Here is a 20,743-nt window from a genome sequence, read left to right as displayed (position 1 = left end):
CCACCTCATCCGTGTGGTTTACAGATCTGCTCCGTTCGCGCAGACGTCGGGAGGAGGAAGTTGTCTTTTTTCCCTCGGAGTTGTTGTCAGCGCAAACCCCTGACGTTGATACGCGTGTCTGGAGGATGCCGCTGTGTTCTGTGTGTGAATATGTATCTGTCAATGTGTGTAGAGTCAAAAATAAAGTGTCTTGGCGGTTGTGTCGGACCTTCGCGTGTTTCCAGGGGACCATATAGGGGGCGGACGTGTAAACATGTGGAGCGTGCTGCTCACTCGCCATAAAGCTCACCTAGCAGAGCGCTGGTGCAGCTGAGTGCTGCGTGTAACTTCAGCATGTGTTCAGGAAACGTGATCTACCGGTGTAACGAGCCGAGGACAGCGCACACCGAGGCTCCGCTCGCTGCCTCACTACGTGTGCTTAGTGCCCTCGCGTGAAATAGGTGTATATGCTCGACAGCCCAGCCTTTTAGTGGAGGTATGAAATTACTGTTCCTTGCCTGCCTCAGCCCTCAAACTGGGAACCACACCACAGCTGAGAGGATCAGGTAATTGACAGTGTGGCTTTCAGAAGCTGTAGTTGTTTAGGCTGTGAGAGGAAGTCGCAGTGTAGGTGTTGTCCGGGTTTGATCTATAAATAAAGTTGTTGTGCAACAGCACAGTAACTTTCCTGGCTGGAGTAAGCCAGCTGGAGTTTGACTGTGTGGTGTGATCAAGAAGCAGTAGATCAATAGAGAATGTTAACAAGGATTTTGAGATGAAGTTATTTGAATGTTTGCAACTTTACTGAACTTCCCCTGTTGTTCACAGTGACGTGTTTCTTCCCACTGTAGGTCCTATATAGAGTCAGCAGGACACACGTGTGAGCTCAGGGATGCAGCAGAATTTCAGTCCCCTGCTGAGGTGGCGAACTTAGTATCCCAGAATCCTCCATTTGAGGCTGCACTGGCCATTCACCTGTTCAAGGCAGCTAGACTCCTCCTGGGTAAACGTACTTCCCCCTGTGTGATCTATTTCCTTATTTGCTGTACATACATGTCCCTTTGTCCACGCTATAACACCGTCACAAGCTGACAGCCAACTGTTCCACAGATTTGAGATCCTTTCTGTTTTATGTCCAACCTTCACACCAGACATCCAGGTACCCTTCGGCGTCGTCTTTGGCGGAACCGACATAAATGAAGATGTGAAAGTGAAACAGAAGCGTGTGGTTATGGAGCAGGTGCTGCTGAAAGCCAGGTGATGCTGCTGAAAGCTACTGATTTAACCTGCCTCCTTTCAGGGAGCTTGAGCACAGGAATCTTACATTTTTATTCAACACATCCCACAAACTGTATGAGACCACTTCCCTGTTCCAGTGAGTGGGAACATGATCAGCTAATGAAGCCGTTAATTAAACTAACGTTGGGATTGTAAAGTGGGTAAGAAGCAGTTTTTACAGCAGACAGGTGTAACTAATAACGTTTGTTATGGTTATGTTACTGTGCAGGCTGGTAGCTTTTATGTGATCATCATTCGTATGTTCAACCTGCTCTTGTTCTGCTATAACAAGATGACATATCCCCGTTTGAACAAGTTATGTCCCCTGGGATATAATTATTATATCAGTAATGGACACTATTCAGTTGTTAGTACTGCGACCCATATGGATTTTTGGGAATTTTCAAAGAAATCTGATACCAATATATCAGCCAATATATATACATATTTTTTTAAGTAAGTTACTGTAATCCCTTCTATAAGTAACTATAAAGCAAAATACAACCAAATATCCAGAATATGAATCAAACATAAAATGTAAACATAAACGCACAACTTTTCTGCAGTATTATTATTCTTTAAAATAAAGTTTTAATATTGGCGAACACAAATTCCGACACCGATATATGTCCACATCGGCAATTTTTACCAGTCAATCAAAAGATAGGTCTAGCTCTACTGCATTTTTTTATTGAATCTGGACAGGCAGCAGATGTGACTACTTTTTTATGCTTTTTTATTACTCTACCTATTTATACATTTCACTTGAAATTGTTCAAATGAAATTGAGTCATCCTTCAATTTCATTAAACCTTATTTTTAGACATGCTAACAAACCTTTTGTAGATTTACAAGGGAAAAAAAGGATTGTGTCACAGTGTGACCAATTGGAATAAATGGGTCATGTCATAAAGCACTGTCTACAGTATGTTGCCTATTTGAATGTGGAATAGTATTTAGTATTCTTGAATTTTCTGCTATATTTCTCACAAAGATTTCATCTGTTGCAAAGCATCTGAATCTTAACTAGTGTATCTGTGGATATATAAAAAAACAGACTGGATCCTCACAAGAGCCTGGAGTACTGGCATGAAAGAATGAGGCTGAGCACATGGGAGCTAACCCCAGCTGTGCAGGCTGCGTGTTCCCTCCTTCCCTAGTTTAACACTGATACGTTTAAACGTTAATCTGCAGACAGGCCTGTCCTGTGCCCTGACGTCACATCCAGGAATCTGCTGCTATTGTTGCGATGGAAATAGGTGGTTAAGCATCAATCTTGTGAATCGAAGGGGCTAATTGTCTTCTGGGAGAAAAGGAGACATCAAGGTCTCATCACTTCAAACATCTGAATCCTTGCACCTCTTGCTGCTAGTGCCTCCTCACACAAACCTTAATCATGAAATACAGTCAACACTCCCAGCCTTTCGGCCCATTTTCTAACGCACCCTCACATACCTGCAAATGAATATCTCTCCACTGTTTTTTGCTCTACATTCCCTTTGTTTTACTCTTTGTATTCTTGTTGTATTCATTTTTAAGTCCTGTGCCTTCAATCCAAAGCTTAACTGTTTAGTCTCAAGACTTTTTTGTGTCATCTATGCTTTTTCTCTATTGTTGTCATTGCTTGTCAATGTGATCATTTACTGTTGGCAATGGAATTCTTGCTTTTATGTGGGTGAAAACAAAGTTTCTTTTTTTATCAGGTTTGCTGTTGCATTTACTGACAAACTAAAAGAAGATGCAGAGATGTCTTTGGTATGATTCTTGTCTTTTGTATTTTAATAAATCAACTTAACTAGTTTATAACTAATCAGCATTGATGCATGATGAAGTTTGTGTCTAATGTTCGTCATTGTTCATTTCTTGAGATTTTACTGTCAGAATTGTGTGTGTGCCTGTCGGCATATTCCAGCCTTGTGCTGCACCCTAACCCTCCAAACTTAGCTAACAAAACCCATGAATGCTATTTTCATATAAACTAAACATCGACCTATTTCTTGCTCAGCAAGTATGAAAATCAAGAGTGCGAGAAAAAGTTTTTTTTGTTTGCATTTTAAGGCACAGCGACAGACAGCAGGAGGCTGCCGGCTTCAATAAATACAACAGAAGGGGTTTTATACAAACACAATATCCTGCCCTGTCCCGTAATAGCTGAGCATTAAAACAATATTACCATACTTTATTTTCAGATTAGATTCCAGCCGTGAGCAGTAGATTGCAGCGAGTGGCATGCTTTATCTCCAGCATTTAGTGCTGACAGCAGGCAGACAGGACAGGCACTGAGAGGCATCGCTATGCTTTTTAATGTGACAGAAAACACACGTAGGGGATGGATCCAGTGTGATAACACCCAGTCAATTTCCTTTCCCTCCCCTGTGATCTATTTTTCAGTGCCCTCATTATCTTAGCAACTGCTTTCCTGACTCATTTAAAGTTAAGATTCCGATTAAATACGATTGCCGCACAAAGAGCATTAAGTGGATCTTTTTATTTCCTGGCATAAAGAGGAAAAATACACAGTAAGATATAATCAAATCCAATTTGTATATAGAAGCAATATCAGTAATTACTGATTGATTTTAAAACACATTTATATTTAGTGCTTGTTTTATCCAGACTTTTCTAATGCTCTGCTTTTTTTCTTTGAAGCTGTCCCAGGGCAGTAAAATCTATGTCCAGCCCCAAGGTAAGCTCTGCGGGATGAATATCCTCGCCTGATGACGTGCATCCCTGACTCTCTACTGAAGTGTTACATTAATCAGCTTTGACATTTTTTCCTCCATTATCATACTGTCTGGTGTACGGCGTCATATTTGCTTTTGCCATTGGGCACCGCAGCATGTAGGACGGCCCAAATCACTCTTCCCTGTTGCTTCCCACCAGCAGCCTTGTTTGGCAAATAGTGTCCCTTCATAGATTAGAGCAGAGCCCTGAGCCTGCTGCACGGCCAGTGGAAGCTTATTTTTCAAGCTTGTCACCAGATAGTGATCACACTGAAGAGCTTTTTTTTACATGGGCCGCACAAAATATTAGTCTGATCTTGTTCAATCGTCTTCTGTTTTTCACATATTGGAGGTTTTTAAACAAACGTCAGTGATTGCACCTTATATGAATAAAGCCTATGAGGACTATAGGATGTGTCTGCAGTTTACATTTTAAGAGGTTACACTATAAACCTAAGGCCATGATAATCAAAAACAATTCAGGTTATATACCTCCGAAATTAAAAGCCACTTGGATTATTTATTTCACTGTGGATTGAATCACGGTTGTACATTAAAAGCTAACAGCCCTATGCCCTGTGTTCATTTTAAAGGTATCCAGACGTACGTGACTGACAAATTCTCCTGGACAGAATTCTTGAGGAGCTCAGGTACTGTCACCGCTTCAGCAAGTTGTCATTGCAGCAGTTGTCTAGATAACATGGGAGAATTACCAGGCACCACTTTACACATCTATAGCTTTACTTATTTATGCCTGGAGAAAAAAAAATGTTCTAGTGAAATCTCTTCTGAGGTTTCTTTATCATCCAGAGAAAGCAAGTAATACACTTTTTTTTATTTTTCCCATTAGTTTTCATTGCCTTATTGACGGGATAGTAAATTGTGAATTGCTGTCATATATATTTGTTGTACATATGAAAGAAATATAGCCTATACTGTCTTTTACCTGGATATTTGTGTGCTGCGTAAGAACTGATTTTTATTGGGATGTAACATTTTAGTAAAAGACTGAGGCAGTCTTGCTTAAGAATTTGTAAACATGACAGACTCAAAGTAATCGCTGTCTATCTAATCACAGCAGGGACAGCCTTAGTGGAACAGGTGCTTGATATTATTATCCGTGCATTAAAACGGAAAGGTAACTGCACAGTGAAACTTAAGATCCCTTTTTAAAATAGGGATTCTGGTGTCAGACATACACGAGTGCCCCATGTAACTGTTTGCATGTAAAGAGTATATCCGATCTAATATATATCCTTATTCTAGACTGCATCCTTCATCTCTCCCCTTATCTCCTCTTCATACTCCCCAAACCTGAAAAGCTCCAAACAGTGAGCATACATTTACTCAGCTTTGTGAGTTGCATCAGCCTGGTGATCAGGGTGGCCATGAGCTTCCAGCCTTATCCAACCTCCCATTTGAATACCCCAGTAAATGTACACAACAGCTCATCCGAGCATCCTCCCCACACACAACCTGGACTTTAAATTGGAAAATTGCGAGATGATTTCCCTCTCAGGTACATTCGTGCTCATACAGAGCACTGTTTGACTGCACAGAGGAGCAGTTGATTAATAGCCCTCCAGCCGGGGGCCATTCGTCACTATGCCTCACAACCAGTACGAGTAATACTAATCGCCCACGGACACTTCTCCATTTATTATACTTGAAATAGGGGCTAATACTATCAGATGGAAGCACTATATTCAGATTCATAGTTGTTTTCCAGGCTGTAAACATCGTTCCGCTTCCTGCATTTGTGATTTTTGGGGTTTTCCTCACTCGCAGATGTGGGTTAGATGCAGTGGTGGGAAGTTACGAAGTAGAATAGTTCGTTACTGAACTTAAGTAGATTTTTCACATATCTGTACTTTACTTGAGTTCTTATTTTCCTTGCGACTTTTTACTTTTACTCGTCACATTTGAACACAAAAATATCTGTACGTTCTATTTCTTACATTCTCAAAACTGGCTCGTTACTTGAGCAGCGGAGGTTGGCGCAACACGGGCTTTAAACACGGCGCACCTCTCTCTCGCTCTCTCGTGTGCCCGCTGCCTTGGGAGATGCGCAGGAAGGAGGGGGGGGGCAGCGCGAGACCCTAAGCGTCTAGAGGTTGGTCGGGCTGCGATGAAAGATCCATGTTTAGTGATATTTACAGAATGTTTTAGTGGTTATACTCTGGTGTATTAATGTTCTTAGGCAGACACAAGAGGCACTTGTTTAATCTGTTGTGTTGATTCTTTGTTGTCTCTAGAAGTTCAGATGCACTAGTCCATTACTATTTGAACCTCAGCATCTAGAAACATTTTGGGTTGTTTTGTGTCTGTATAGGCCTACTATAAAAAGCACTTTGCATTTTTTATTTTGGTACTTGTACTTTTACTTCAACACCAGATACTTTTGATACTTAAGTACATTTAATATGAGCTACTTTAGGACTTTAACTGAAGTCATTTTCTGACGGCTGACTTTTACTTTTACCGAAGTCACTTTCAGGTAGGATATCTGTACTTTTACTCAAGTATGGCTTTCAAGTATTTTATACACCACATGTTAGATGCATCTTTAAGAAGAAGTTCCATCCGTTTAGTATATTCTGGTCAAATTCCAGCTTTTATGTAAAAGGGACAAGTGAAGGTGACCTCAAGCAAGAGATTTCTGACTTCAAATTTTCATTATAACTGATCCTGCATATTAAAAATGTGCTTTTGAGAGGATACATTTTACAGATTTCATAAAACCTTAAAGGCGTTGTTGTTCAGCTGTTGATGGGTGATCTGGACTTAGCCATTCTATTTGACATGTGCTCCTTTAAGACCTTGATTACCTGCTTTGTCACTTTCGGTAAGCAGTCTCAGCAATTTCACTCATGTTTTAGGTTTATGAAAACACATCAAACGCATTCTGACAGAAGTGACTCCTGCAGCAACCTGCATTCTCTCCCGTCGCCTCTCATCCAATCTTCACACACACTCCCAGCACAGCAGGGGGCATTATACCATGTGTGTGTCTTCTCTCCTCCCAGATCTGTGTGCATATTGATTACATTTTTCACCCCTCCATCTGGCGGGACATAATCATATCAAAATCTTGAGTATGAGGTCTATGGGCGACCTTAACGAAGATGTGGAATAGATGTATTCTGTGTGGCGCTGTGTTGCAGTGACACACTGTAAAAAAAGACATCCTGCAGTGAACATGAAAGAGGAAAAGCAACCCTCCTACATGATTGAAGAAACGTGACTTTACTGTATACGTCTCTGTGATTATCCTCTGGGTGTCATGAACCCTCCTGAGGCACTAACTTCAGCACTGGGATCCAGAAGCTGTCAGTCCATGTAAGCCGATTGGTGTATGTTGTTTGTGGCCCCTGCTGTGTGTCCTGTGAGGTGAGGTTAAGGGGATACATGAGAAGAAAGTGCAGCGATCCTTTGACTCACCGAAGGATCATTGGAAACAAGCAGGGTGTGTGTTGGGTTGCGGATGATTGATATTGAATAAATTACACATGAAGCGTTGAGTGAAGAAGCTCTGTGAGAGATAGATTATTAAAATTCAAAGGACGGGCAAAGGTGAGGTGTTCAGAGAAATGCCAGTTATCTTTTTATAGTATTCTATTTTCAGATTTGTGATACCCCCATCAAGGAGGTTATGTTTGTTGGTTGGTTGGTTTGTTTATAAACAAGATTATTCAAAAAAAAAAAAACGAATTGATTCCCATAACACTTGGTGAAAGGATGGGGCATGGGTCAGGGAAGAACCCATTCGATTTTGGGTCAGATCTGAGACATGGGGCAGATCCAGGATTCATTCATCAGTGTATGCAGTCTGGTGCAGCTTGATCGAGTTGAAGGGAACTGTTGGACCTTGGCTGAGGTCTGCACTGTACTAAGTGTTATTCTTCGTTTGTTTCTTAGCAAGATTACGCTAAATCTACTAAACCGAATTCTACTAAGCTTGATGGAGAAGGAGCCTGGGAAGAACACATTACATTTTAGTGCAGATGTTAATCAGGGGGAAGATCTAGGATTTATTTTGTTTTTGTATTGCAACATAGGGGATTTTTTCAGGGAATAATCAAACAATCTTAGTTTATTAAAATCCGGCGTATTTAGAGTGCTGACTTTTATGAGTGTGTACAATTCGGTGCTGATGCAGCTGCTGCTTATTTTCAGATTTCTTGAGAGGATTTGTTCCAGGGTTATTGTTAATTGTTGTTAATCCGTAGCATTACTAGTTGGCATATTTTGAGTTACGATAAAATACTGTGCTAATGAGTCTTTAGTCTTTGTGTTCACTGTTAAGGATTGTGTCCACTTCCGTTTTTTTTTTAAATATTTCTAATTTCTTAACGTGTCCGATTTTGTAGTGTTGATGGAGGTATGCCCTTCAATGTGTTTCTATGTTGAACCAAAAAAGTAAAACTTGTGGACTTTAAAACCCGACAGAGCTTTTGTGCACAACAAATACAACATGTATTTTCAGCTAACAGAGGCATAGTTCCAAATTCTTTATTCATAAGTCACAAACAGACACAATGACTCACTCTCTTCTCATGTGACCTGGCTGTTTCTTTCCTGCTATTTTAAGAAGATAAGCTTCAAGCCTCGTATTTTCTCTGTTGTGGTGATAACCGAGCTGAACAAAATCAACAGCCCACAGTGAAACCGCAGCACAAATGTTACTTGTTTGTGCAGCTTGGTGTGTATTTTTCTGACTAGAAACGCTGCTTCCCTGCCGGAACCCACAGTGTAATTTTGGTGCATTTCCTCCACCGTGGCTTCATACAGGTAGATGATCAGTCAAACATTTTAGTAAAGAAGTCAGACTTCAGACTCCGGCAATTTGTGCACAAACTCTGAAACCTCTGTAGAGTTTAGACAGAATCTCACTTTTATAATTTAGTTAGTATATGTGATTGTGTCCCCTTTGCCGATGTTATTTTGTCTACACCCTGCAGACTCTCTGTCATCCTGTGCCACCAGGCAGATTAAGAGAAGCTGTTCAGATAGATATATGCTCCCACATCCATGCACAGACATATACACAGACACACGCACACATACTGATTAAAGCATCGGGGGATTTTTCAGAATGTCCTTCTGAAATCAAAGGCAAACGAACAAAAGTGTGTTTTTCATAGAACTCACAGAACTGCACAGAAAGAGAGCAGAGAGATAGCTGCTGGCACAACTGATGATTTGTACAATTTGTTTTTCTCCCCTGAGGAAAGATGAATTGTGTTTCACATCCAAAGACTTTGTTTGTTTCTTTGAATTTCTTGTTCCCTTTGACAGGTCTGTGCTCTGGTATGATTCCAGCGATCTTCCCATTATATTCCTGCTTCTTGTTGTGAGGTAGTGACACTTGTGTTTACCTTAGCTGACGACCTCTCACATCCTGCAAATCAATGCAAGGAAGTTTGATGCGTCCCACAGATGAAGTGTTTTTTTGACGATCCGCTTCAAGGATCGGGGTCAATGCCCAGACTCCATGCTGACATTGGAAGATGCTCTTTAATAGCATTAAAAGAGCTGCCTCAGCCTCCTGATCTGGACTTATCTGGCAGCAGGGGATTTCACTGGAGTGTCACTGTGCTTTAAGCACGTGCCGGTGTCTGTCTGTGGTATTATTTTTTAAATGTTTTGTTTCTTGGTTCCTCTAAGACAACACCCCACTGTCACCACCCCCCGACCCCCCTCAGCTGTTTTAACCTTAAATTGTGGTTCACCACAGCTTTGCCAGCTTAGCTATTAGGAGCAATACAATCTCTGCCGTCATGATTTATCTGTCTGGCTCGTTGTCAGACATCAAAGGTCAGGAATCTCAGATTAAACTTCTCCTGTAACCCTTTAATATTAAAATATTCTTATACATCTTAAGTGTTGCTTGACACCAACTTCGCTTAAAATGACATTAATCCGGGATTGTCTTTTCAGTTGTAAAGAATTTAGCATTAAAGCTTTGAGACTGATTAAATAAAATAAATATTCTTATTTCGCTGCGTTTCACCAGTAAACATTTTATGGGATATGTGTGTAATCTTAACTCGTCTTGTTTGGCAGCCTCAGTCTGCTCAAGACTGATATCTTGCAGTCTTTAATAGATTGCCATGGAATTTGGTACAGACATTTATCTCCAAACACTACTGTGCCGAAGTCCAGCCTCACACAGCTACTTGAATGACTGGTAATCTCCATTATGGTGGACGTTTAAATCAGGGTTACACCTCTTTGCTTAAGGACTCATGGATACTCACTTCCAGAAAGTAGCGCCCTTTAAAACAACTAGTCTCCCTGCTCACGCCACTCACCACAAGTAGCTGTGAATGTAACTCAGCCCACCTTCTATACGAACCCTGCCTATGAGGTACGGTGAGAAGTAATTATCTAGTTAAAGTTCATTAGAGGATTTGCTCATTGCTAAGTCCAGTGTCTGCTGCCATCACCCCAGAGCAGGGCTCTTTCCCGAGGCTCCCAGCCCATATACTCTGCCTCTACAAAGTCAAATGCAGTCCACGGTAGAAAATGGAAGTGATCACAGTTGTATTGCAGCCAGTTTACGACTAATCTTCGGATTGATCCTGAAAGTTGGATGGGCTGGGAAGAGAGTTGATTTAGTGGCCCGGCCTCTCTATTAAAAATATTTGATGTTTTTAGCATGGCGCCGGGTTATCTCATTTTAATCTAGGTCTGCTCAGTGAGCGAATACTCTGGCTCTGTAGTTATGATGCTGTGTTACACTCTGATTATGCGGCAACCTTCCAATGTTTTCAGCAGACTATTGCCCTCTTGAGTGTTACAGCTCTGATCAGAGAATTGTGGGAGCACATTAGTCACCGCTGTCTTTCTTTCCTCATGACCTTGGGTGATGTATTGCTTTCATTATATGCCGATGTACTTGGGATGTTCATTATGCAGTGTTTTGATATTGTGGTGCTGTCTTTCTTTGTGTCTGGCGTCTCTCCAGGTGTAAGCACTGAGCATGCGGATGAGCTGCGTGTCTTCCTGTTGGTCTGTGGCCTCAGAAGAGTCAAGGACCCCCTCTATCTGGTGAAGGTATTTTCAGGTAAACCATGTAGGTATTTTTGTTTCCAAAATATAAGGGATAATATTAAACTTTATTTACATAGAATGAGAAAGATAATCAGTTCATGCAACAGCAGGGTAGAAAATGAAGTTACACACAAAAGAAAACGCATTATATGTCAAATATTCATAAAAAGAGGACATTTTAAAGATGCTTTTGATGTTGCTTGTCAGATCTCAGGGGGTAAACTGTTCCACAGCTTCTGGGCTTTAACAACAAAGGCCCAGTCACCCATAGTCACCAAATGAGACCTAGGAATAACAATCTATTGGAATTATATATGTACTGAAAATAAAAAGCTGGAACACATATTGTAGGCAGGCCATCAAGATGGGCTGCCATGCAGACATGTTTTCGCCTGTGTCAACCTCAGGTTCAGGTGGACTCCCACAGCCTTCCTCACTGGCTTCTTGTCGTGGCCTCTGTCCTCATGACTTAAGAATGATGTTAGAGCTCTGTGGTTGAGTTTCAGCTAATTGAAAATTTATGTGAAAGAGCTATGAGATTCTTCTGACAGCTTATTCTGCGCCCCCACAAAGACACACTTTCTAGTTGAGACTTGTTTTTATTGTTTGGTTCGGCATATTTTTTTCTGATGATGATGTCCAATCTATTGCCAATTATCATCTTTTTATTTTATTTGGCTTTCATAAAACACATTTATGGTAGAGGGCGTTAAACTATACTGTATGATTGTATTATCCAGATAGAGATGTGTGGATTGTCACATGGCCTTCATTTGAATTGAATATCACTGTTCAAACAAGATAGTTGCACTCCAGGAGGTTGTTAGAGCCCCTGAAACTACTCTTTATTCCTCAATATTACATTTTCCCAAAGTTTGTAAAAATGATATGGCCCTGCCCCTGTTCACTGTCTCGCCACCCTCACAGTTCCCCTGTAGTTGAGGAGCGTCATCCAGCTCCTTAGCCCCAGCTGCAAGTTGACAGGATTGGTTTGTTAACTCTGGCAAGAATGTTATATTTTCATCTGCATTTATGAGTTTTTTATTCAGCAGGATTACACAAAAATACTGGAAGGATGCGGTACGGGTCATGGGAGAACCAATTACATTTAGTGTGGGAGCGATGAATATCAGTTTTTTCACTTCTTTTGAAATAAAGATAAAGGCCTTTTTTTTTTTCTTTCACCAATTTCCAAGGTAATAATTATTGGATCTAGCTGAAAAATGAACCAGGCACATTTAGAAGACCTATATCTATGAGTGTGTGCAATTTGGTGCAGCTTGATTGAACTTCATGGGACTGTTGGGCCTTGGCGAACGTCTGCGCTTAACTGTGCTGTTCTATTTTGGTTTCAGAATGGTATTTGTTCACTTCAGTGTTAAGATGGAAATATTCAGCCAGTAACATTAAATACATATTTCAATTTAAAAAAAATCTTATATCTTATACAAGGCAAAACATCTTGACATGTTTAAAGCTTGATTTTCACGGAAGAGGGACAAATATATGCTGCAGTAACCAATAAGAAAGCTGCGACTGTTAATTTGTTTTTCATGCTAATGTTGTTTTTGTTTACATCACCATTTACATTGTGTGTCTTATAGAGTGGCACTGTGAGAATCCACTGAATGTGCTGATCATTATTGGGCCAAAGGTATGTACCAATTATACAGAAAGTCAGTATGTTTATTTTCATACTCGCCATGTGTTCTCCTTCTGTACTGTGACTCTTTGTACGGTTAAATTACCTCGAAACCTGCCCTGGGAATACAGGATGCCTCTAATTGGATGTAGCAGAGATACTGGCTTTAGCTGTTTAGCTGGAATTAACAGTCATCGCCGGGAGGAAATGGCAGTGTTCTAAACACAGGGCGGGGGGTCAGCAGCAGCAGCTGTAGTGTGTGGTCTACTGATGCATTTCATACCCCAGATTAGCACTCACGTTTGTCTAGTGACCTGTGCAGAGCTACCTCATTTTAATACACATGGATGGGCATCTATCTGGACGTGTGCTGGTAGAAAGCAGTTAGCCCTGTCACACAACATCATGCTTCCTTCCTATGTGTCATCCTGGAAGACATTAACTGCACATTCACTGACTGCACAAGTCTAGTAGCTGGAAGAAAAATCAATTGAACTCTTACAGCCTGCCATGATTTATGATATTCATAAATCAGCCTTTACATTTACTGTGAGTTTTTTTTACTGATTGCACTTTTATGCTGTTCTGCAGAAAGAAGTCATATCCCGGGCAGCAGCAGCAGCATCAGGCGCCTCAATGCTCTTACAGCTCTTCTGTGTTTTCCCTGATTTTATTTCCAATTTCCCACTCGCTGATTTCGCTGTATGTTTGTCTTCATCTCCTCTCGACCTTTGACTTGCTTTGATATGACATCATCGTACCGTATTCTAGTGTAGCATCAAACAGCGGAGTCAGGCAAGAGGCATGTTCTGCTTTAGTTTTGCTTGTAAACAACTCAATTAGACATGGACTGAAGCGTCTTGCTCTGCTCGGCTTTCTGGCTGTTTGATGAAATGGTTCAGTGGAAGCAGAGACGTGTGATTCATCTCAACACCCCTGAATCACAGTGGAAGCGTGTTTGTTTGTTTGTTCATCTGAGAAATGAAAAGCCATATATTATTCTCATGATAAACATGTATTTTTTATGACTGTCAGATTACGCCGTTGATAAATTCAGGATTCCACAGATAACGAAACGTAAACATTGCTTGACATTAATGAGGATACTGTAAAATCAAAAAATAGACAGAAGTTAGATTGAGACATGTTTGGTTGGGGCTGTCCTGATGCACCATGAATCCACAGCTACTTCATGAAAGTAATAAGTGGTCTGGCTGCACAGCATCTGTCATTAAGAGTGAAATTCAGGTCAGTTTGTGAGCGATGACACATTTCACTGCTCGGTAACTGGGCTTTTTTCAAGCAACACGATCTGCAGCATACTTTCTACCACAATGAAAGAAAATTAACTGAAAGCTTACTGTGAAAATATAATGATAAATAATGATAGAGCTGACACAGTAGCAGACATTTGCACCTTGTGAGTTGCTTTAGAACAAGAAATTATGTAGTAGAGGAAAAGAGAGCATCGTGATTATCTCAGAAAAGGAAAAATATGACAGATTCACTTGGACAAGCAAAAACATTGGCGTAACATCTGCCTTCCCCTTCGGACTACTGAAGTCCCTCCCCTCTGTTTTCTGTTGACTCACTGCGGGACAGCAGAGAATCTGTGCTTAAATCATTTGTGTTTGTTAATGCAGCCTTTATCGTGATCTATCCCCCGCTGGTTCTACAATGTCTGCTTAATCCCAGATTACAGTAGTATACAAAAAAAATTCTCAGATCAAATTCTTTAATTTTAATGCACATTTGCTGCAAAGCATATTCAATTTAGAAATTCCACGAGCTATAAAATGACAGACAGAGAAGAAAAACTAAGGATCCTGCTTCGTAGCATCTTTGACCTAAATTACTATGCTTTGATTTTTCTGTGGGCAAGCTAATGCAGGCAAATCCCACATTGCAATTAATCAGATTGGTCAACCAACCCATCCTGACCCCAATCTCTGAAAATACATGATTTGCAGATAATGATTTGCTCTGAATAGAAATTATACATTTTGCGTCATTGTTTATTTTGTCCTCCTGATTAAGTCATTGTTGCCGTCCTTGATGAGAACAGTGCTCAGATAAGGGTTTTCACGCGTCTTTGTAATTTTTAATCTTTCAGATTGATCCTGTGTTTACTGTCGAATTGGAAGCTGTTGTTCAAAGGTAAACCATCTGTTTTATTTTGTTGAATCTTTTTAATCAATTGCACGTCTCATAAAAGCAAACTTGAGATCTGACAGATTAATTTCCAAGATCTTGCTCCATAACAAATTTGATGACTGCTCTACCATGTATTCATCCCATGCGGTACACGAAATGATTGCTTACATTTATTTTAGCATAATCTGAACAGAATGCCGATTTGAGGGGAGCATCAAGATCCTTTCTTTTCCTGTCACGCTGCTCTCTAGTCTTGGCTTTCAGTTTTTCGCCGGGGGCCTTCACCGCAACAGCGATCTGTGCGGCAGGAAGCTGCCCTCTCCGGTTAGGACTTTACCTGCACACTCTGTGCATGTAGCCATGTTTCCTGCCCTGAGCTTGTCACTGCTGCTCAGAATCATTCATGCCTCTGTGAACCCTGAGTAACGCAGGACTGAGCTTTGCCACTGTGTCTGCAGAACAGCAGGGGTCTTCCTGGCCCAGGAGAGGAGCCAACAGGAGCTTCACGCTGCCATGAAAAGGTGCTTCGCCATGGTCAACAGCTCCATCTCAGAGGGCATGTCAGCAGCGATCTTGGAGGTAAACATCTTCAGGGCTCATGGGTAATTGTAGGACACCGTGTCGTGCCTTCGACATTTATGCTGTTAAATTCAATTTATCGTTCTGTTGCTCCTGCATTGTGGTGCAGATTAACATTAAGGGAATGAGAACTCGATTTATCGGATGTGAGTATTTACAGGAGTCCTTATCCCTGCTACAATGTTATCTGACCACCTCAGGGACAATTACCCAAATTAATTGCTTGACTCAAATCTTCCCATTCCTGAGTGAGCAAAACCTGCAAATCCACTTAATCTCTTTTAAACACAGTCGATTAAGACAATCCACAGTGGGCTTAAAGTCTGATTAGTATGTTAACATGTTTCACTCAACAACCTGCTGAAGGTATTAGCGGATACAGATGTTAATTCTGTAAGTGAACTCAACTCGGCACCGAAGTGTAGAGGAGCCGAGCAGCACAATTTCCACGGAGCTCAGGTGCTTTTCTTTTTTAATCCCTTGATGAGAATATAAAGAGTGAGTAACTTTTGTCCGTACTTATTTCGAATCTCAGTGTTTGAGACTTTTGAGTGTGTAATGTTCTTTCTGCTCCAATAGGCCATGGACCTCGGGGTACCTGTGCTGGCCAGGGACATTCCAGGAAATTCAGCTGTGGTGCAGCATGAGTTCACTGGCCTGTTGTACTCGTCTCCTAAGGTATATAGTGACAGTCACTGACCAGGTCACCATATGCGTTAAGCCCCATTAAGCTTGTGTAACACTGTCTAACACTGTGTTGAGGGCCTGCACAGAGAATCTACTGCATATACCCCTGCGCTGACTGGAAGAGTACTTAATGCTAATGCGTAGTATTGAAGCCCAGCCTCAGGATGTATCTTTAGAAGCGTAGAAACTTTTGAGAAAGAGTACTCCAACTTTACATCTTATTGATACATCTTGTAATTTCAATTCTTATCATTAGTCCAAACATAGGTAAAATAATGTTAACAATGTTGATGTTTACTCAGGTGCCCAGGTTAGATTCAGAAAGTGAAGCATTCAGGGAGCAAAGATATACCATTATCACCTAGTGATGCAACGAGTAGCAGCAAGCAGGAAAGAGAGCCCCCTTGAGAACACTTCATTCCGATATTTAATGAGGTCCCATGCAAAGACAGGATGACATAGGTTAAGGCCAGCTGACAGAGGGCTTGAGCATGCTGCTGTCATCTAGCGTGATGTTGCCGTAACGGTAGAGATAAGTCCTCCCCAGGGGGGTCACGTGCTCAGCTGATCTGCCAGGAGGAAGCTCTCACAGATGGTTGCAGCGACTTGGGCTGGATAAACCACGACCTCAGCCAGGACTAATGGGCAGCGAGCGCTGGTCTTTCAGCCAAAAACTTTCCTTGTGGTTGATCTACTTTTATTTCACCTATCAAAATCCTGTCTCATTTCAGATCATTCTGTCAGTTTTTCCTCATTATATGGGCTTTCAATGTTATTACACGTGCACAGGTATCATCTAATGTGTAAAAGAAACAAACAAGTAGGGGGGGAAAGTGAACGTCCTCCCCTGTCTGGCTCCTTCATTTGCACGGAGTGAAGTGATTATAAGCATGCTGCTCATAAGTTGAGCTTTAATCCTGTTGCTGAGGATTTATTGCTCTCATATGGCCACAGAGAAGAGCTGTTTCCAACTAAGAGCCTCTTCAGACATAATCACATCACTTGACTGAAGTGAAGTAAAGTGAAGTGGCCTGCTGACTGGCAGTGCCTAAAAGTTTGTGTGCCTATTGGCTCTCTGCGGCAGCAAATGTTGGCTGCCACGCTGTAGGAATACTTTAAGGCACTTTAGCGTCCTTTTGTTGGAGGCTTCTCTCAGTCTTATGGGCCAACAGTTGAGCAACTAGTATTCAGGATGCTTTGTGGCTAACCTACATTTCATTCAATGCTCAGTGATGGCAACATTACTCATTTTTTATGTATAATTAATAAATCCTTATTGTCCTGTGACAGCTGGTTGGGTAGTGTTGTTTAAATGTTTGCAGTAACTTGATTTGGTTTCTCCTTTCTTTCTAATTAAATGAGAGGTGGCAGCTCTTACAGGATGGACTATGAAGGTCTTTTGGAAAGTCCTATTTGGCTCTGGAGACACAAATATCTCAATCCTTTGGCAATGTATTTTTGAAGTATTTACTAATCAGTGCAGGGCCTTTTATCTGAGCTCTGTTCTTATGTCCTCGATTGTCTTAATTGCTTAAAAAAACATTTATCTTCTGGCAACTTCCATGACCAGCTTCAAGTGGCATCAGGCAGTAAATTAGACTTATTTTGCTTTTTTTCTGGCCAGGAATTTGTGCATCAAGCTCAGAGGCTGTTGTCAGATGACGAGCTGAGAGAGAGAGTGGTGCACAACGGAAAACTCTACGTAGAAGAGCATCACAGCTTGAAACAAGAGAGAGAAACCTACCAGCGGCTGGTGGACATTCTGCACTAAGATCACCGCATTCAACTCGACTTTCTCAGGAACAGTAGCAACAGGGACATACACGGGTGTATCTACAGGGCATTCTGTACATGCCATTTTCACACGTGTCTTCTACAAATTAATCCGGTTTTATCTGCACTGCCAAACTGAAATGATGCAGCAGAGCACTTTGAACACAAGAACTACAGTAGAAATGGGTTGTTTGCCTTGTCAATATATTTTATGTACTGTATTAGAAATTGATAATGTACTGTATTTATGGTTAATAATGTGTATGAGAGTCATCGGAACTACTTAATAAAAAAGGCAAACAGCTCCACGGGTTGTTTTTAACTGGGTGATGATCTGAAAATGTGTAGTGAGGCACAAAATCTGTTTGTAATACAAACAGCTTGTATTGCAAACAGCATCAATTCTTGAAAGTGCCATTAAATCTTGATTTTCTTTCAGATGCAGTGCAGGATCAGCTAATCTACAGTTGCTAAAAATGCTTCAAATGTTGCTTTCCCCTGCAGTCTGTTTGCTACCACATTCATTTTTAATAAAGCACAATGGTTGGCTTGTACAGATTCCAGAGGATAGCAAAAACTCAATTTGTTTAAAGGGCAACGTGGCACAAAATGTTGTTGTTATTTGCCATTTCAAAGGTTGATTTTGGCAACACATTGGGCCCTGGATGGTTAGAAAAACGTGATTGTTCTCTCAAATGTTTTGCACTATGTCACGCTGTACAATGAAACATTACACAAAATATAGACATCAGTAACTGACCAGCATACTGTTACCAACTGGTAAGCGTCTTATATTAGAAAATCAATTGAAAGGCAACAGTCAAGATCATAGAATTTTAATGAGAGAAAATTTAATGAAAAATTAATTAATTAAATTTACAAAGAAAATGGTCCTGGATATTTCATAATACAAAACACCAATTTCAGCCAGTATTATGTTTGATCAAAGCCACAGTTTTGGTGAAATCTATATCTGTCAGACTGAGTTCTATATTATAACTGGAAATTGGATATATTGGGTTTGTAATTTGAGATACTTTGTCAGTGTGTCTACACTATATCCCAGCATGTGAGTGCAAAAATTAGAGAAGTAGATATCCACATGCAGCAATAACATTGGGTGGCTTTAAACATTATGTAAATATTGCGTAGAGTCCATCTGGTCAGCCATCTTTAACGTCTCCCTACGCATCCACTCACCAATATTAACAATATTATACAGTACATGTACATGTAAAAGGCCTTGATAGGTAATGAAATGTAGAGGAGGGCAATTCCAAAATCACATGTTCTTCACAGTTGTTGGAGTTTACAAAGGCATTGAGGTGATCAAAGCCACATACAGTGCCTTGCATAAGTATTCACCCCCTTTGGACTTTTCTACATTTTGTCATGGTATAACCACAGATTAAAATGTATTTCATCGTGAGTTTATGTAATGGACCAACACAAAATAGTGCATCATTTGGAAGTGGGGGGAAATATTACATGGATTTCACAATTATTTACAAATAAAAATCTGAAAAGTGTTGAGTGCATATGTATTCACCCCCTTTACTGTGAAACCCCTAACAAAGATCTGGTGCGACCAATTGCATTCACAAGTCACATTTGCAAGTCACATAATTAGTAAATAGGGTCCACCTGTCTGCAATTTAATCTCAGTATAAATACACCTGTTCTGTGACGGACTCAGAGTTTGTTGGAGATCATTACTGAACAAACAGCATCATGAAGACCAAGGAGCTCACCAAACAGGTCAGGGATAAAGTTGTGGAGAAATATGAAGCAGGGTTAGGTTATAAAAAAATATCCAGAGCTTTGAACATCTCTCTGAGCACCATAAAATCCATCATAAGAAAATGGAAAGAATATGGCACAACCGCAAACCTACCAAGAGGAGGCCGTCCACCCAAACTGAAGAGTCGGACAAGGAGAAAATTAATCAGAGAAGCAACCAGGAGGCCCATGGTTACTCTGGAGGAGTTGCAGAGATCCACAGCTGAGGTGGGAGAATCTGTCCACAGGACAACTATTAGTCGTCTACTCCACAAATCTGGCCTTTATGGAAGAGTGGCAAGAAGAAAGCCATTGTTGAAAGGGATCCATAAAAAATGGGAGACACAGCAAACATGTGGAAGAAGGTGCTCTGGTCAGATGAGACCAAAATTGAACTTTTTGGCCTCAATGCAAAACGCTATGTGTGGCGAAAACCCAACACTGCCCATCACCCTGAGCACACCATCCCAACAGTGAAACATGGTGGTGGTAGCATCATGCTGTGGGGATGCTTCTCTTCAGCAGGTACAGGGAAACTGGTCAGAATAGAGGGAAAGATGGATGGAGCCAAATACAGGGAAATCCTTGAAGAAAATCTGATGCAGTCTGCAAAAGACTTGAGACTGGGGCGGAGGTTCATCTTCCAGCAGGACAATGACCCTAAACATACAGCCAGAGCTACAAAGGAATGGTTTGGATTAAAGAATGTTAATGTCTTAAAATGGCCCAGTCAAAGCCCAGACCTCAATCCAATAGAGAATCTATGGCAAGACTTGAAGATTGCGGTTCACAGACGGTCTCCATCCAATCTGACTGAGCTTCATCTTTTTTGCCAAGAAGAATGGACAAACCTTTCCATCTCTAGATGTGCAAAGCTGGTAGAGACATACCCCAAAAGACTTGCAGCTGTAATTGCAGCGAAAGGGGGTTCTACCAAGTATTGACACAGGGGGGTGAATACTTATGCACCCAACAGATGTCAACTTTTTTGTTCTCATTATTGTTTGTGTCACAATAAAATTTATTTTGCACCTCCAAAGTACTATGCATGTTTTGTTGATCAAACGGGAAAAAGTTTATTTAAGTCTATTTG

The 20,743-nt window shown here is 40.9% G+C and overlaps 1 protein-coding gene across 3 annotated transcripts; it reads left to right on the top strand.

The window, feature by feature from the left end:
* Nucleotides 1–64: 64 nt before the first annotated feature.
* Nucleotides 65–18,179, top strand: glt1d1 (glycosyltransferase 1 domain containing 1). Of its 3 annotated transcripts, none has more exons than XM_053420079.1 (12): nt 65–545; nt 831–982; nt 1,131–1,236; nt 2,961–3,012; nt 3,907–3,943; nt 4,574–4,630; nt 10,951–11,049; nt 12,641–12,690; nt 14,792–14,835; nt 15,296–15,411; nt 15,991–16,089; nt 17,723–17,862. In XM_053420079.1, exons 1-11 carry the CDS (start codon nt 478–480, stop codon nt 16,056–16,058), a joined length of 849 nt encoding a protein of 282 aa, XP_053276054.1. In that variant the 5' UTR covers nt 65–477; the 3' UTR covers nt 16,059–16,089; nt 17,723–17,862. The 3 variants fall into 3 exon arrangements, 2 of the variants coding, with proteins under 2 accessions (XP_053276054.1, XP_053276053.1); XM_053420078.1 differs by having other exon boundaries at nt 67–545; nt 15,291–15,411; nt 17,723–18,179; XR_008338265.1 differs by having other exon boundaries at nt 15,296–16,089; nt 17,723–17,773.
* Nucleotides 18,180–20,743: the final 2,564 nt, after the last annotated feature.

Source organism: Pleuronectes platessa, chromosome 4 (assembly GCF_947347685.1).
Source record: "Pleuronectes platessa chromosome 4, fPlePla1.1, whole genome shotgun sequence".
Taxonomy (NCBI): domain Eukaryota; kingdom Metazoa; phylum Chordata; class Actinopteri; order Pleuronectiformes; family Pleuronectidae; genus Pleuronectes; species Pleuronectes platessa.
This window is presented reverse-complemented; position numbering and strand designations above follow the sequence as displayed.

Coding starts and splice junctions, on each gene's coding strand:
- glt1d1 (XM_053420078.1), top strand. CDS start 478: ATGAAATTACTGTTCCTTGCCTGCCTCAGCCCTCAAACTGGGAACCAC. Junction 4,631..10,950: donor AGAATTCTTGAGGAGCTCAG/GTACTGTCACCG, acceptor GCGTCTCTCCAG/GTGTAAGCACTGAGCATGCG. Junction 11,050..12,640: donor TCTGGTGAAGGTATTTTCAG/GTAAACCATGTA, acceptor TGTGTCTTATAG/AGTGGCACTGTGAGAATCCA.